General features: G+C 47.0%; 1 protein-coding gene across 1 annotated transcript in view; it reads right to left on the bottom strand.

Moving 5' to 3' along the window:
• Positions 1-7968, bottom strand: part of LOC138259748 (regulator of microtubule dynamics protein 3-like) — a 72487-nt gene extending 64519 nt beyond the window's left edge. Inside the window, exon 1 of the mRNA XM_069207639.1 lies at positions 7274-7968. Coding sequence (XP_069063740.1) covers positions 7274-7800 — 527 coding nt within the window. The 5' untranslated portion in view covers positions 7801-7968. The remainder of the gene's footprint in view (positions 1-7273) is intronic.
• Between the last annotated feature and the right edge of the window lie 9701 nt (positions 7969-17669).

The raw sequence follows: 17669 nt of genomic DNA, 5'->3' as shown, positions 1-17669 counted from the left end.
ACAAACACTGCATCTTTACATGAGGACAAAAAGTAATCTGGAACATTCCCTGGAAAACAGTAGGAACTGTACTATGGACTTAATATTCACAAAGAAAGTAATATCTTGAATTTAGCACTTTTGCAAAAAATTCAAAAGGCCCTGGAATAATTATGTGCACTTCCGGAAACACTACACATCAGAGTTTTAATTGCCATGAAATGATCGCGCACACTGTAAGCGATCTGAACATCAAGATTTAAATGTGGAAAATTAATTGTGAACACTGTCGATTCCAACAAGTGTATGCAAATGCCATGAAATGGTTGTGCACTCTGTAAGCGACCTGAACATCAAGTTTTAAATGCGAGAAATTAATCGCGCGCACTGATGATTCCAACAAGAATATGCAAATGCCATGAAATTATCGCGCTCACTGTAAGCGATATGAACACCAAGGTTTAAATGCGGGAAATTAATCGCACACACTGCCGATTCCAACAAGAATATGCAAATGCCATGAAATGATAGCAGAAGCCTTTGCCGATCTGAACACCAAGATGTACATGCGGTGAATGAATCGCGCACACTGCCGATTCAAACAAGAATATGCAAATGCCATGAAATGATCATGAAAGCCTTTGCCGATCCGATCTGAATACCAAGATCTGCATCAGAGCAATGATTTGCGTACTCTGAAAGTTTCACGAGTAGGCCCCAAAACTCAAAAGTCTCTTAGAACGGGGTCGGGGGCCCAGCCCGACCTCCGTCTTATCACCCTGCTCAAGGATCACCAAAAGAATGCGGGGCAGGCCTGGAACGTCAAGGTAGGCCTCCGGAACAGGAGCTCAGGAGAATGCTGCTGCTCTGCACTGGGACCTCTGAATAGTGAGCACGTGGAGCCGGGCTGGCTCCCTAATATAGAGTCTGGCCCAGCCCACACCCAGTCATGCTACAGAGAAAGCTTCTGGAAGGTCCTAGAAAGGGATCACACCCTAACACTCTCAGTAAGTCTGCAGCAATACCTTGCCAGAGAACAGTTATTGCAAACATCGTAAATAGTGCTTTTCAAGGTGAAAGTCTGCAATGCAAAAGGTTAACAAACTGCATATAAACACAATGCATGAATTATGCTCTTGCATAAAGGCTGTGTTTTTGCATTTTAGTCACCCGTAGAGCAAGCACTGCCCTGATGTTGACACATTGTCCTTTATTTGGGGATGGGCTTATGTAGGAAAGTACCCTCATGTTGGCATGGTTACCCCCACTTTCTGCCTGCTGTCAGTGTGTTTTTGACTGTGCTCACTGGGATCCTGCTAACCAGGACCCCAGTGACTGTCCTCTCTCCCTCTAAATTTGGTTGTCCCTGACTTTGTGCACCTCACAGTTGGCATACGGCTACACCCATGTAAGTCCCTAGAATATGGTACCTAGGTTCCCACGGCATTGGGGCACAAGGGGTACCCCATGTGCTGAAGCATATATTATGCCACCTATGGGAACCCATGCAAAATGTGTCTGCAGGCCTGCCTTTGCAGCCTGTGTGAAAAAGTGCATGCACCCTTTCACTAGAGGTCACTGCCCCAGATCACTATATATTAATTACAGTATCAAATTATTTATTTAAATGAATACTTAAAAAATAAACATTTAAGTCCCAATAAATTAAGAATTCAAATAAAACACAAGAAATACTTCTTCCACTCATTTGAATTGCAATTTAAAATCTGTTTTAATGGAACAGTTGGATCTTATCACGACTTGTAGTGTGTCCTGAGGAAACTTGCAGTACTTTACTCCTACCTTCCTGGGCCCTGGGGTGGGGTGTTTCACTTACCTTTGGTGTTTTATTATGCTCCCAGCGCCCCTGAACACACTACACTTGCCTAAAGGGGAATTCGTGATTTGCATTCCACTTTCTTAGTATATGGTTTGTGTTGCCCCTAGGCCTATTGCGTCCTATTGTATTTTCCACTGTTTGCACTATTCTGTGACTCTTTACTTACCTGATTTTGGTCTCTAGTGTATATACTGTGTATAATACTTACCTCCAGAAGGAGTATTGCTTCTAAGATATTTTTAACCTTGTGTCACTAAAATATAGTACCTTCATTTTTGGTAACACTGAGTATTGTATTTTATTGTGTATAAGTACTGAGTAACTATAAGTGGTATTGCAGGAGCTTTGCATGTCTCCTAGTTCAACCAAAGCTGCTCTGCTACAGCTACCGCTAGACAGCCTAAGCTGCTACAACACTGCCTACATTTCACAAATAAGGGATAACTGGATCTGGTATAAGGTGTAAATACCTTATGTACCCACTATAAACCAGGCCAGCCTCCTACATGAAGTGCCAGTACATGTCAAATGAACATTTCAAAATGCGCAACGAGTATTCCTGATATTGATAGTATAGCACCCTTCCATGACATAAGTTATTGTTGCTCAACTTCAGATAAAGCATCACTCAAAGTGTGAAGTATAAGTCACAGCAATGTCAGACATACACACAATGTAAACATAATACCTAGTAAATTCAATGAACTTCCTCTTTCTTTGCTGCTTCCGCAGCCAGTTAAGTGCATTACCTCTTTACCTTGCCATTGTTTCTTCTGACGGTGTTTGCTATTCGCGCTGTGTTTGGTCACGCGGCATTTTTTCTGTGGAGCGGGAGTGTGTTGGGTCTTTCCCGGCTCGGAGATATTCTCCGTAGGTTGAGGCGGATCAGCTGTTTTTAACCTGCGGCCTGACGCGCACGCGCTCTCGCGCTCTCTCTCTCTCCTCGCTTGCGCGCCCTCTCTAGACGCGCACCCGCGCTTGCTCGTTCTCCTGGCGCCTGTTTTTTAATTAAAGGTGCGGACAGAGAACGAGACGGTGCGAGTGCCTAGTATTTCCCAGCGACGATTCCTGAAGCCTTTGCAAGGGTTGTGCAGCATTTTTAGCTATCGCTGCCTATAGTTTTTTTGCCTGACCGCTTCTTCTTCACTCCCTGACGCCCTGGCATCACGTTGTGACCAGGGTTGGATAAATCAAATTAGGAGCTGCCTAGAGTGCTGCAGGCTGGCTCCCTCCACACTCTAAATCTTTGTAAAGCAGTGTTTTATCCCTGCTGCTTGCAGCCTGCTGGGGTTTGCACTACCCCTGATTGTAGTCTTGTACTACCCAGAATCCACGTTTTCCACGTGACAGAGATATTATGGCCCAGTCATATACTTATGAGGACGAGGAATATTTTGGGAGTGAGCCTCCCTTTCTTGATGATAATTTGGTGGGCGCGCTAGACAATACCGTGCAGCTCTCGGTAAATAAGGCACTGGCGAAGGCTCTGGGGCCCCTCACCCATCATTTTGAGAGCTTTGTGCGCCAAAAAGGTTGGCTGCCCCACATTGCGCCTTCGGATGAGGCATTATCTGACCAGCCCTCTACCTCCAAAGGTAAGGCTAAAGCCAAGTCTTGGGCCCACTCCGACATTTTCAGGAAATTGGCCTCCTCCATTCAAAAGGAGCACGGTTATAGCTCCTCTCAAGCGCAAGATACTTATGGTTCAGATTCAGACCAGTCGTCCTCCAAATCTTCATCCAAGTCTGATTCTGAGGAGGATCTCGGGGACCGGCTGGGCCCGAGCAAACGCAAGAAGTCGGAGACTGCTAAAGCCCCGCCTCCCAAAGCCCCTCGTGTCTTGACCTTCAGCCCGGAGGAGATCATCCACCCCCGCTCCCCAAGCTGGGTTCCACCGCCCGAGGTGGCAGAATACCACCAAAACCATAGAGCAGGTTTCGACGAGGACGTGATGGCCAGGCTTTGCGCTGAGTGCCCTTGCCCAGACTTGGAGGGTAAGGTCACGGATACACCAGACGTTTATCCTACGATGGTCACCTTCTTAAAGAAATGGGCTAAGGACCCCAAAAAGGGTCTAGACCGTGCTTGGCGCTCTTGCCAAGACAAGCTCCTGGACCTCTCTGGCCCTCTAGCAAAGATCTTGGAGGTGGCTTACGTAGCCAAGGAGTCTCAATCCCCTATCGATCCTGACATCCTGGTAGGGTGGGCTCAGCGAGCCATTTGCCATCTAGGCAATGCCAACGTGGCCTTATCAACAGAAAGGAGGCGATCTATCCTAATGAGAATCGACCCTCAGCTCACTGAACTCGCCACATCTGAGGCGGGCCCTGTGGCCCAGGGTCTCCTTTTCGGGCCCCCTTCATTAAGGACTTAGCCAAATTTGCTGCGACCTTCAATACCATGGATAAAGCCCAACTGTCGCTCAAAAAAGTCTTCAGAGAGACTCTTTTTCGGAGAGCCGGACGTCTGCGGGGTCGCTCGTCTGGCCGCTCCTATTATCAAGGCCCCAGACGAGATGCCCTGTCCAGGGGCCGTGGATATTACAAAGAGCAACAAGCAGGCTCCACCTTCTATCCATCTCGTCCCGAGGAGGTAGGGGCCGGTACCGCAAGAACTCATACAGAGGTCAGCAAAGAGATACCCAGGATCGCACCAATTCAGGTGAGAATAATCCACCCTTCCGAGGTGGTTCTTGGGGGCAGGGTCCAAACTTGTTTGACGGAATGGAAAAAATTATCCAGGGACCCCTGGCTGTTACAGACCGTTCAAGGGTTCAGATTGGAATTTTACCAGACCCCTTATCAACAATCCCCTCCTCCTCTTCCCCATTTTTCCCGTCCCGATATAGACATCATAGACTTGGAGGTTCAAGCGCTCCTCAAGAAGGGTGCTATTTGCCAAACTGTTCCCCATCCCACGGGTTTCCTAAGCCCCATTTTTCTGGTAGACAAAAAAGGGGGAGGATTGCGTTTGGTCCTAAATCTCAAGGAATTCAATGCATGGGTGGTCTACCGACATTTCAGGATGGAAGGAATCCATCTCCTCGGAGATATACTGCAAGAAGCAGATTGGTTAGTGCGGCTAGACCTAAAGGACGCTTATCTAAGCGTTCCTATTTTCCCGCCTCACCGGCGTTTCCTTCAGTTTCTCTGGCAAGGCCAGTGCTTCGAGTTTCAAGTACTTCCTTTTGGGCTTTCCTCCGCTCCTTGGTGCTTCACCAACGTGATGAGGCCTGTGGTGGGAATCCCTTCGCGCATGGGGTGTGCGTCTGATAGTTTACCTCGACGACCTGATCATTATGGCTCAGGACCCCCTTCTCCTTCAGGTCCATTTGTCTTGGACGATCCAGCTTCTTCGGGATCTGGGCTTCATAATCAATCAGCCCAAGTCTTGTCTCCGCCCGTCTCAACAGATCGAGTTTCTGGGCTTCAAGATAGACTCGGTGACAGCTCAGTTGATCCTTCCTCCTCTGAAGGTGCGCAATATCAAGAAGGAATTGAGCCTCCTTTTGTCCAGACAGAAAGTGTCATTGAGGAGTTTAGCCAGGATGGTGGGTCTTTTATCATCCTCGATCCAGGCTATTTTCCCGGGTCCGTTACACTACAGAGCCCTCCAACGGCTCAAGATTTCTCACCTCCAGAAGGGCTTGTCTTATACGGACTTAGTTCCTCTGAATCCAGAGGTCCGCTCGGAGATAACCTGGTGGTTAGAGCACATGGAGGCCTGGAATGGGCGAGCGATTTTCGGCACGTCCCTGGATGTTATTCTGGAATCGGATGCCAGCATATGGGGCTGGGGAGCCCGTTGTGGGGATGGGACCACGGGGGGCCGTTGGTCAGAGGAGGAACTCCGCCTCCACATCAACTGCCTGGAACTTTTAGCCGGATCCTTTGTAATCCAGAGTGTGTCTCCTCCGAAGGCGGATTGTTGCATTCTCTTGAGAATGGACAACATCTCCGCGGTCAGATATGTGAACAAACTGGGGGGCACGAGATCGCAGACCTTAGCTCGCATTGCCAGGGATTTCTGGCAATATTTCCTCCAACATCGCATCTCTGTGATTGCGGAGAACCTTCCGGGGACTCGCAACACAGTGGCGGATTGGAATTCCAGATTCCTGCGGGATTCCAGCGATTGGATGCTCCTCCCAAAAGTGTTCGCCACTCTCAACCAGAAATGGGGCCCTTTCTCGAAAGATCTATTTGCCTCGAGATTGAATCGCCAGCTTCCTCTCTTCTTCAGCTGGAGACCAGATCCGGAAGCGATGGCCACCAATGCCTTTCTCCAAGACTTGTCACCCCATTGAGCTTATGCATTTCCCCCGTTCAGCATGATTCCTTGTGTCCTTTCCCAAGTCCGCCGTCTGAGAACGGAGATTGTGTTGATAACCCCTCTTCTCCTATTGGCTGCTGTATGAAAATAAAGCATAGAAAGAGAAGCATAATCCTCGCCTCCGTGTCCTTAATAGAATTGAAAATTCTTAACGCGTAAGCTTGAATTTTTTTTATTGTTGCTCAACTTCAGATAAAGCATCACTCAAAGTGTGAAGTAAAAGTCACAGCAATGTCAGACATACACACAATGTAAACATAATACATAGTAAATTTGCAAACTTTTCAGCGCTTATGAGAGAAATCGTCAAAAAAAACTTTCACTTTCAAGCTACCCCAAGGAAAATCCCACATGTGTTGGTGGTAATGGAAAAACGTAATGATTATGTTTGTACAGATTGAGTACACTCGCCACAACTAAATGGCCTCTCATCCAATCTGATTCAAGAGGGAGAATACGAGGCAGGGACTGTAGGGGGCTGGAAGGAAATCCGTCACATGTGCTCAAATTAAAATTAAGCCAACTTCATACTCGGCTGTCCCGATATTCAACACTGTCTGCCAGGGACTCCAAAAAAATCTTTTGGTCTTTGTACTGTGTTTTCAATAACAAATTAACAGCAACTGAAGCTGCAGATTAAATCATATAACAAAAAATTACATATTTTAGAAACTTTTACAGTTAAAATACATACTGAACATTGTGCAAATTCAAACTCAAAGGGTGCAAATGCTTCCTAACCCATAGAGTAGGTGCCAATGCGTTCTTGGATAATGGAATATTAGATGCAATTGATAGAAAAAGGCAAGGGAAGATCTGCTAGTAGAGAAAACATACTAATGGATACTTACGCACATCATGTGTGACCAATATCAATGTGCAACATAAAGCAACTCGGATTTTCTGTATATAAGTTATTTGTATGACCAAAACGCTAATTGCTACCAATCAGATAAAATAGAAACCATACATGACCAGCTCATTTGTTGTTGTTTTTTCCTACACAGGTAGTAGTTTTGAAAGGCTCAGTGGCAGAGGTGAATCTTGAACATGTTGTATACAGTATACAAAAGAACTGAAGCACGTCACTTTCTGATTGGAGTCCTTTTACCTAGAACTCACCTTCCATTTGAAGTTATGTAAATGTCTTCAGTTGAGTCAACCAAATAAAGAAAGGCAGATTGGGATAGGTCTGCGCTTTTGGTTTTGTAATTACTCGGCTCTCTATTTGGATTCGGCAAGTTCGACTTTGGCAGTTTGTTTTCCAAAGCATTTAAAGCGTCCCGGTTTCTTTCCATTGGAGATTTCAGTTGGTCCACGGTATTAAGAGCAGCATCTAATTGTTCATTTTCTTTTTCCTGCTTCTTTTCTGGGAACTCTGCTTCATCTTCAGAAGATGCAGCAACAATCCATTTTGGTCGAGGGTGTTGCTCATCACGTTCCTTTTCGTCACGTTTTCCTGGCTGTTTTGCTCTATTCTTTCCCACTCCACCTGCAGCCTTCTTTTTTTGCACCTCCTCTTTCACCTTTTCGGCCTGAGTTTTCCTGACTCTAGACTGTTGACTATAATACGCAAAACCCACTCCTGCAGCGGCTCCGATTGCAGTACCAACTGCAGACCACAAAAACAAGGATTTTACTTCACTCATTATTATAAAAACGTACTTGGTGCAGGTGCACAGTCCTTACAATATGCAAATGTCTTACTTGTATTTTAACCGCTTCAGTTCATAGGACCGGCGTAAAGGCTATGCATAAGACCGGCAACTTGCGCCTAGTGTGCCTACCCATGCACAATTTCCATATACAGTCCGTTATTTTTTCTCCAAAATCCGGTTGCCGCTATTAACTGGTAACCGCAGAAGAAATACTACCGACATAGCGACGACGTCGAAATCACGTTAGTCACGTGACCAGGCCCGAGCGTGAGTTAGACGCGGAACGCAAGCTAACGGAAGGCTATCCATAGTGAAAGAGAAAAGCTCTGCAACTTCGCTGCTGTTGTGGATGATGGACAAAGAGCGACCAATGGAGATGTAGGAGTTGCACAGTATATGGGAGGTCTTGGAGCAAACAGGTTTTGGACAGTTCAGGGGTATGGAGGTTAGGAGAAAAAATTGGGGAAAATCACTGTCCCTGTCAGCCCGCATTGAAGTGGAGATGGTATTGTCGGAATGATTAAGTGGAATAAATCCATTTGTATGCAACAAACATACATGCCAATAGTCCCTCTTCAGGAGGGAGACTCCCGATTTGGCAGGCTTTATTCTGGTTGTTTCTCAACTGAAATTGTCTCTGCTTCAAGAAGTCAAGGGGGACTAATCCATTACTACGATTTTTTTAAATGTCCACCAGTTCTAAATTTTTGGCATGTATGAATAATATGGGTGGGAATTCTTGCAAGTAGGGACCAGAGGTAAAGTGTCAAAGGGGAAGGGTGCATGGTCTCAATTGGAGGGAATAATGGAATGGATAGTGAAGCAAGGTCTCTCAGCTGAATGTAGATATAGTATTAGTGATTCAGGGCCTTGCAGTTGCTTGAGTGTGAATGGGATCAAGTTCTACAGCCTTTCAGCTGGACAGGAAGTAGAAATGAAAAGTGAATCACAAACTCACATATAGAAGTATTGCGAGAATGGGTAGGGGCCTCTCAGCTAAAGGTAAGTTGAAATGAAAGGTAGTTCTAGTTTTCTCAGTTGCAGGCACCATTAGAATGTCCAGTGACTGGATGTAGTGTTAAAATTGGAAGTGATGGGGCGTAGCCATCTTGAACATGGAGTGATACGCATTTTGGGGGAGCTCCTACCCTCAGGAATGTCCCTCAGGAATGTCTCCTGGTGTCATCCACCGCATCCGGGCCGCGCTGAAGCCCACAACGACCCGGCCATAACAACCGTAACCTGTGAGTTGCCTATCAGCTGGGATCTTTCACTGGCACCTGAAGAATTGTGGTGCTTTTGCCATTGCGGTCTAGATTGTCCGACGGCTCCATCTTTCATGCGCCTCGCTCCAGCTGCTGCCTCCGGAGTACAAGGGCTTACATCCCCGGAGGCTAGAAGTCATCCAAGAACCCAGACCTTGGTGACTGAGGGTTGCGGCTGACTATTGTGCTGCCATGGCGTCAAGGGTGCCGACACTTGCTGTGGCCTGGAAAGCGGTGTCTGCTGCTGGGGCAAGAGCGGGGGAGAGACAAGACCCCCAAGGAGGTGAACGGGGAGCCCGGGGGATTGACTGCAGGGCTGGGATGGTCATCCTCACATCTGGGATCCTTCTGCAGAGCCCCCTGACCTGCGGCTCTCATCCTTCGTGACCCAGCTGCGTGAAACTGCCGTCCTAAGTGCTTTCTACCGGATGAAGGGCTACCTTGCACCATAAATATAGGCCTGCAGGGCCGTGCCTGAACTCTCCATCGAAGCCGCCTATCCCCAGCTGACAAGTAGCTCCTACGCCGCACCTGAAAACTTTCCGACATTTGCCACGTGGCATGCTGAGCCCCGGAGCATGACGCCGGCCGCTTGAACAGAATGTGGCGGTGCCTCTGGACAGTGCCTGAGGTGGGAATTAGCGGAATGAGTTGGGAGCCTATACAGCAGTGGGAGACAGCTGAAATTGTAGCTTCATACTACTTGGAACCCACTGGGAACTCTCTTTACCACCTACCCCGCAATCTTGAAGGACCGTATGGTGCTATTGGGACCGCTCGTGGTACTGGAGGGCTTCCTAAAAGAACGCACTGCCTTGGGGAAATTCACGATTCTTTCTTCGGTGCAGGCTGTGGATCTGGGAGGAGGCCTGGCAGAGGAGAGACCTCTTTGGGACGCCAATAGCACTTGGAAGCCAGGCGTGGCATTTTATTATAGGTAACACAACTAGAGATTTGAGTTCTTGGGGGGAAAGTCCTTGAGACCTGGTGCTCCTGTTCACCGCTGAAGCTCTTTGGTAACTATAGAACTCCCCGCCTCTTCATGCTCACTGCCGGCTATTGAGGTGGCTCCACTTGCAGTGACCCCCTGCCCATCTTCCGGCACCTAGAGACACCTCAAGTCTCTTTTGGAGCAACCCCGCCAACTAACTTACTTCCCTAATAAGGCCTTTACTAGTATCATCAGCTGTAGCGAAAATCCAAGACCCCCCTGTAGACGGGTCTCGGAGACCGCGTCTCTAATGCCTCGGATCCGACATCATTCCGCCGGCTGCATTGATACATCACTACGCTGCCTTGGCAACGAGGGGACGCTACGGCGCGGCGGCAGCATCAACTTCCTGGTTCAGGAAGTTAAAGACAGGACGGTCAACGATGCAGCGGTGCGGAACGTCACTTCAAGGACGCCGACCAGAGGAGGACGCGCAGGAGAGTGAAACCCCGAGGACGCAGGACCCCTTTGACGGAACGGGAAACAAGACGCTGAAGGCTACACAGACCCAGAAGACGCGAGATTCCAGCCACGGCCCGGAAGGTCGTGGCTTTGGAAGGTACGGTCCCTCCTAGGGACGAGAGGGGCACGGAGGGCACGGGGGACGGGAACCAGGGAGGAGGGAAAACGGGGAAAGAGGGGCACTAAGTCACTAAAGGAAGTATACAGTCACCAAAATAACCCCAATCCTTCCACTGTGACACACGCCACCGACCTCCCCCCCCCTTGCTTGCTTTCCTTTCCCCATTTTGAGCACAAGAGAAACTCATAGGCACATTGCCTAGGATGATGCCCTTCAGTTTTATTGGGCAGTCTCCCACACTACCCTGAAACTACCACTAACCAATCACCGGAATCAATGGAGCCCACTGTCTCTCTCACCCCGTCCCACGGATTTCCACAGTGCCTTTATTGAACCACCTGGGGAATGTATGGCACTCATTATCATAACTTTCTAACTCCTGTTCCACCAGGGCTATCACTACACCCACTGCTGTCTCAGGACCAGGTACACCATATGTATCTTGCTAAAATGAAGCTTGGTGAGGCAATGATTGGTGAATTGAGAATAGGGTACTTTTACCGGAACCGTCACTTGTGGAAGATTTCTCAGTGTCTATTGTACCCCTCTGATGAAATCCCCCCAGATACCATTGGACATACTGGCACAGTAGGACTGTGGTGTCTCTGCAAAACCATTACTCTGTAACTTGACTTTTACATCTTCACTGACCTTTACACGTGTAATCATTTCCTTGATCTACCAGACATTAGCCTCTGTTGGGGCAGTGGGGTCCACTCTCCCTTCCTAGTTGTGATGCAGATTTTTTGCAGTCCCTAAACTTATGTTTAAGGGCCTTCTTTGTGCAGACGTTGTGTGTGTAGTGTCTGCATTCAAATTATATTATGTCCTGGAGTACCTCTAACAGATATGCCTCTCTGAGTATCCCACCCCACCCCTGCACCACCCATCTTGATTATGACACAGTTATGAGCTGGTCGCATACTATACATTTTTGAAACCAAGTCTCCACCAATTACATAAGATTCAGAGTGCCCCCCACTACTCCATTCCGAGTTCTCCTGCAGTGTAATTGAACCCCTCGCCAAAGCCTTCCTCTGTGATGCTTGCACTTTTGGGTATGACAAAAAGTAGGCTTAATAAATATTGTTCATGGTGGGTGCTCTACAGTGCAGCTCCGCATCATAACCCCATTATCTGGCACTCATCCTGCATCCCATGTGCCAACGTCTCTGCTACTGGCGCTGCCATGAATTGCCAGACACTTGCAACCTGCTTGTGCCACTTTACGGGGGCTGCTGACTGACTGGTCTCCATGCATGGGGACCGCTGCCCAGGCGGCCGGCCACACACCACATTGCAGACCAATAGACCTGGCCCCTGAGCCACTGCAGAGGCCTTGCTCCTGCGGCACACTGAAGCTGCCTTGTCAAAAAAACCCTCCCCCAGCTAGAGGCAGGCTGGCAAACATCAGACAACGTTGTTGTGGGAGCCTCCCCGTGGACCCCATGACCGTCACTGTCCACGAGCTTGAGCCCCGGCACTGAGGATTACCTGCGCTGGCTGCCTGTGGAGCCTGAGACTTTGTTCCTGCCTCATGAGATGAGCTCTCCACGGCTATGTTTTCTACCCTTCTGCCCCTGCTTGATGTAGGATCACCTGGCAACACGCGACACAGACTGTAGGGACCTCCTGGTGGTGTCTCAGCAACCCCTACCACTCAGGGGCCTATGCTGGCCCACAGCTACACTGCGGTACCCGCACCACAACACTGCAATCTACTTGCACATGCTGCCTGAGGAGCGCCCCGGCTGACTCTACTCTGTGATCTGGGTCTGCGCCCACTGGGGGCCCACGCTAGAGGAAGGTAGGGGAGGCACTGCCCCTCGCGGCCCGACTGGGCCTTGCGCTCATCGGACCTATGTTTTTCTGGGATATAGGCCTTCTTTTTCGACTTCCACCCCTCCCAACCTTTTGGCCTGTGGGCCCGGCTGACCCCGATTAACCCCCCTAATCCTTAATACCCTGGGGGTGCACTGCTTATCTATTGGGCTAGGAGTGGAGATACACCTCCCCCTGAACAACATGCTACTCATCTGGCTCCCACTTTACTTTTGATGCCACAGGCTGTTGTCGTCCACATTAATCATGCACTGGCCACCAGCCCGTGGTGACACTGCTCACTCATGTGGGACTTCTACTTTAACGAAGTCAGGAGCTCACTACACTGACCACCATTATCCCTGACAGGTTCCATGGGGCTGCTTAAGCTGTACATTATCAGGGAGCTCTGATGTGCGAACCGGGCCCAATTGGTTGTTGCTTCTTCTCCATTCACTGGTTGGGAATGGTCTATTTGCTGCCCCTCCAGGGCATTAATCATATGCCTCCTATATTACAACTGCTCGCCAGTGTTGCAGGCTGGTCTGATCATGCTGCGTTACCCCTGCACACTAACTGGCAATTGCAAGCGGGCCCAGCTCCCTCTACGTGCTTGGATCCCCTCAATTGACTGCAGAACCTATTGCTCACTAGGGGACGCCTGCGCTTTGGGACTCAAAACACCCCTGTACATTCTGTGACCGCATCCCAACTGGCGGCTGAGAGCACCAACACTGACTCCATGTCCATAGAAGGCAAACTGGACGCTGTCCTGGCAGCGATAGAGAACTCCCCTACCTCACTAGAACACAAGATAGAAACTTTTGCAGTGGACCTAATCATACTACGGACGGACCACCACAACTTGGCAGACAAAGTCCAAAATACAGAACAGGCAAACTCCATGATACACCCAAAAGCCTGTGAGGCTGAGAAGGAACTGCACACCCTACAGGAGCAAGTCTGTATTTTGGAGGAAAGAGCTGAAGTTATAGAAGGATGTTCCTGTTGAAACAACATTCACGTTGTGGGTTTGAAGCACAAGGCCGGGTCTTCTATGCAGAAAATTGGCTATGCAGTATTCTCCCTCAACTGCTCTTCTGCCCTTCTTCTCGATTGAACTGGGTCACTAGACCGCAATTGAATTCTACAAGAACCCTGCAAGCTCCTGGAAATAGCAGTTGACAACACACAGGTCATGATAGTCCCAGATTACACTCTGGCGGCGCAGCGTGGCAGAACTCCATCCTCTCAGTTAACTGGCGTCTTCATGCACTGGAAATTAGATACTCCCTCCTTTTCCGGTAGTGACTTTGTCTATTACAAGATTGCAAGATGTCTTTCTTCATGGACCCTAAAGATGCTTGGGATTGGATTGATAACTCTCGGCTGGACCCCACTGGCTCGGTTCAACAGGAGACTGTGACTGCAACCACCCTCACAGAGGGAGGACATGGTTGCCGCCTCTCAAACTGCTCCCCTGGTATAGCACCATTCCTCTGAAACAGATGATTCACGGTAAAGGAATCACCTTACAGGCGTGTCCTGCTATTTGATGGAGTTTTGTTTTGACCAATGACTTTGTGTTTCACCACTGCGCATATTAGTTGCTCAATGTTCACCAGTAGCACATGGTATGTTTTGTTCAGTTTAGCCGCCTATGGGCTTTGACATTGCATTAGTCATTACATTCTGTATTGTGCCTATTGGCTTTGACATGGCATTAGCCATTGCTTTCTGTATTCAGTTTAGCCGCCTATGGGCTTTGACATTGCATTAGCCATTACATTCTGTATTCTGCCTATTGGCTTTGATATGCTGTATCCAGTCTAGCCGCCTATTGGCTTTGACATTGCATGCCTATTGGCTTTGACATGATATTATATATTGCATTTTGTATTCAGCTTAACTGCCTATTGGCTTTGACATGATATTCAGCTCCGCTGCCTATTGGCTTTGACATGATATTATACATTGCATTTTATATTCAGCTCAGCTGCCTATGGGCTTTGACATGATATAAGACATTGCATTTTGTATTCAGCTTAGATGCCTATTGGCTTTGACATGACACTAGACATTGCATTTGATATTTAGGTTAGCTGCCTATTGCCTTTAACATGACATTGCATTTGATATTTAGGTTAGCTGCCCATTGCCTTTAACGTGGAGTTCTGTATTTTTCCAAGCTGTGTTTTTGTACCAGAGAACCAAGATGTTTTGCTCTCACAGTAGACTAGACCTGATAAGAGAGAGTACATGGGCGTCGTTTCTCTTCCCTTGAGCTTGGGAACAGGAGTAGTCTTGGAGACCTGGCCAGTCTCCAAAAGGCTTGCTCAGTTTCCCAGGTCTGAGAGGAGGGGGCACACCTTTGTAACGAATGTAACAGGCTGCAGAGAGTCAGATTCGAATCTGCCGGACCTCGTGCTGGAGCTTGGCGCCAGTTGCCAGCATCCCGTGTGGGTAGATGACACTCTTTCTCGCGGCTGACAGGGGTCCCCAGCTTGCAGACCTTAGAAAGATGTAGCTGTAAATAGTTCCCACACGGTGAAGTATTTGTTTTGCTTTGCATTCAATATCTTATAAATATAACCTGCTGTGTATATTGCAAACTGATATATTTTGTTTGATTAACGCGGACTTGAAAGCTACTAATTCGTCATTCATTCATAAACATTGTGGTTGGGGAAGAATAAAATAACAATAAAAGTCTTCTTTGACCTCAGAAGTGCATTTCTGTTGTGTTATGTTAGTGCTTAGAAACTAAATAAGAGGAAAGCACTACAATTGGTACCAGAAGTGGGGTGTCGGTCACTAAGAGGTGATTAAGAAGGGGTTTGACGAGTTAGTAGATTTCTAAGTGCACACTTTAAAAGTGTAATTGTTTTTTGTTGTTTGGAGAATTACAGAAATTGTTTTCTGTTTGGAGAATCACAGTAGCACGGCAGACCATGTCTGAGAATACATGTGTTGATGAACTGCCTGATGGTGCTAAGAAAAACTGTGAATTGTTTTCTGTTTGGGGAATTACAGAAGAAAATGCATGTGTAGCTAAAAGGCCTGATAATGTTTTGAGAAATAATTCCTGTTGTATATATGTAGAAAACGTGTGTTTTGGAAGTAATGATGACAGAAAGGTCTGGATACCTTTATCTGCTTACAGAGAAATGCAGGAGAAATGTAGGAAGTTGGAACATGAAAATAGGAATTTACGTGAGCAAATTAGCCAGGATACAATAATTCAAAATAAGACTGAAAGTTATAAAAAGGCTGTTTTTGAAGAATCTTTCTTGTCCCATTCCAGTAATGAGGGGGTTAAGACAGCTCCGAGCTGCACTGAGTTTCCGTGTGAGCCAGGGTTTTTGGCAGCCAAAGTGCATTCCTTAACTGATAACACGGACGACGAGTTACCGTTGCAAAATGCACAAGTAAAACGAAGGATTTTAGAGCAAGACACCCCGAGTTTCATTAGCTTGTTTGATTTTTGGAAAAAGAATAGCCCTCATTTGAGAGAAATCCTAACACTTTTGTACATGGTCACTGTGAAAAATAATATGCAGCTGCGCGCTTGTGATTTGGCAAATGAAATAATGCAGACTTTAGGTTTCTGCGCAGTGCAAGAAGGAAAAACTGATGTACATGTAATTCAAGAACAAGGGAAGAAAATACTGCCCCTAGCTAGAATCATACAATGGATCTGGTACTTGCAAGACAGGGCTAGAGTACCACAGATAAAAGAATTATCAATGAAATTGTGTGCACCATTTGAATTCGTGTCCACTGAAGATAAAAAGCATGTTTGTTTTACTGATGATTCATTGACTGAAATGTTGTTTTCTGGCACCGTAGAAGGAACAGAGTTGTATAATGTGTGTCAGATTTTAAAGCAAGAGCTACGTGAGATGTGTCATTTTTACGCTGATTTTTGGTTCTTTGATAATGTTTTAGCCACATGGCTTGTACCTAACTGGTTCAATTACCTTGCAGATGTTAATCAGAAAAATTCAGAGAGAGAAGTGTTCACCCAGAATTCTGCCTTAGTGGGGATGGCTATGTGGGTGCCCCAGAAATGTGAAAAGGCCACTTACAGGTGGGCAGAGATGAGAGAGATGCACATTCCCCTAGATTTGATAAAAACTGTGCAGCACGCACAAAAGCAATCTGTCATGCAAGCAGTCACAGAGCAGTTGGGGAGAGGAAAGTTACCAGAACAGAAATGGCAAATTGATCAGGTTTTAGGGAGAGTGATTGCTGCAAATTACCAAGGAAAAATCGAAATTATGCTGATACCTAGAAAAGAATCTGATTCATTCATACAAATTGGAGACAGAATAGCCCAAATTGACAAAAGTGCAGTGAATGGAGGTTTGGTAAAGAAGGAGTCTGCCCCAGCCCTTCTGACAGTGCAAGAAAAAGGAAGCTGTGGCGCAGCAGATAAAAACCTCAGTACTGATGTGTGGGCTGAAGCCCCAAGTGACCCTCCAGAACCTGCAGAAAATATAACAAAGGGCCCCAAAAACGTCCTGCTGATTATAAAACAGGGAAAGAAAGAGGAAGGGTGCAGTTTAAATGAAAAATGTTATTTGCAAGAAAAGTCATACTTGTTTCTTTTGCAGATCCTACCACGTTTCGCCACTGTCCCTGAGTGCGCTGTGTGGTCCCCCTTCCGGTGTGTGCGTGTGGGGTCGGGGAAGGGACCGAATCCCCAACCTGAACCTGGCTGAGTAAAGTGCCAGCGCCATGGATCCATTTTGCGCAAACTGCGCCTTCAGTTCAAGTTCAACTTGTTTGCTGTGTTTTTTTTTTTTTCCCTCTCGTATGGAACTCTGATTTTTGCTTACCTTCCAGAAAACCTTTCAGGTGGACCGTGCCCCTTTACATGAGCAGAACTCATGCCACATCAAATTGCTAACACTGTTGAATTAGAGACTCATTCAGAGAAAAAAAAAAATTGCCCAGTCTTTTCTATGTAGATGTATCTGATGTGAAAGGTTATGAAATCAATGTGTTAATTCACTTCTATTGCTTTACAGGGATTGCTTTGATCATAATGTTTTTTTTTTGTGCTGATGTTTTTTTGTTTGTTTGAAATATGAGATATGTGAAACAAAAATTCATTGGTCAAAGGGCGGAATGTCCTGCTATTTGATGGAGTTTTGTTTTGACCAATGACTTTGTGTTTCACCACTGCGCATATTAG

The sequence above is a fragment of the Pleurodeles waltl genome, chromosome 9, assembly GCF_031143425.1.
Source record: "Pleurodeles waltl isolate 20211129_DDA chromosome 9, aPleWal1.hap1.20221129, whole genome shotgun sequence".
Classification (NCBI taxonomy): domain Eukaryota; kingdom Metazoa; phylum Chordata; class Amphibia; order Caudata; family Salamandridae; genus Pleurodeles; species Pleurodeles waltl.
This window is presented reverse-complemented; position numbering and strand designations above follow the sequence as displayed.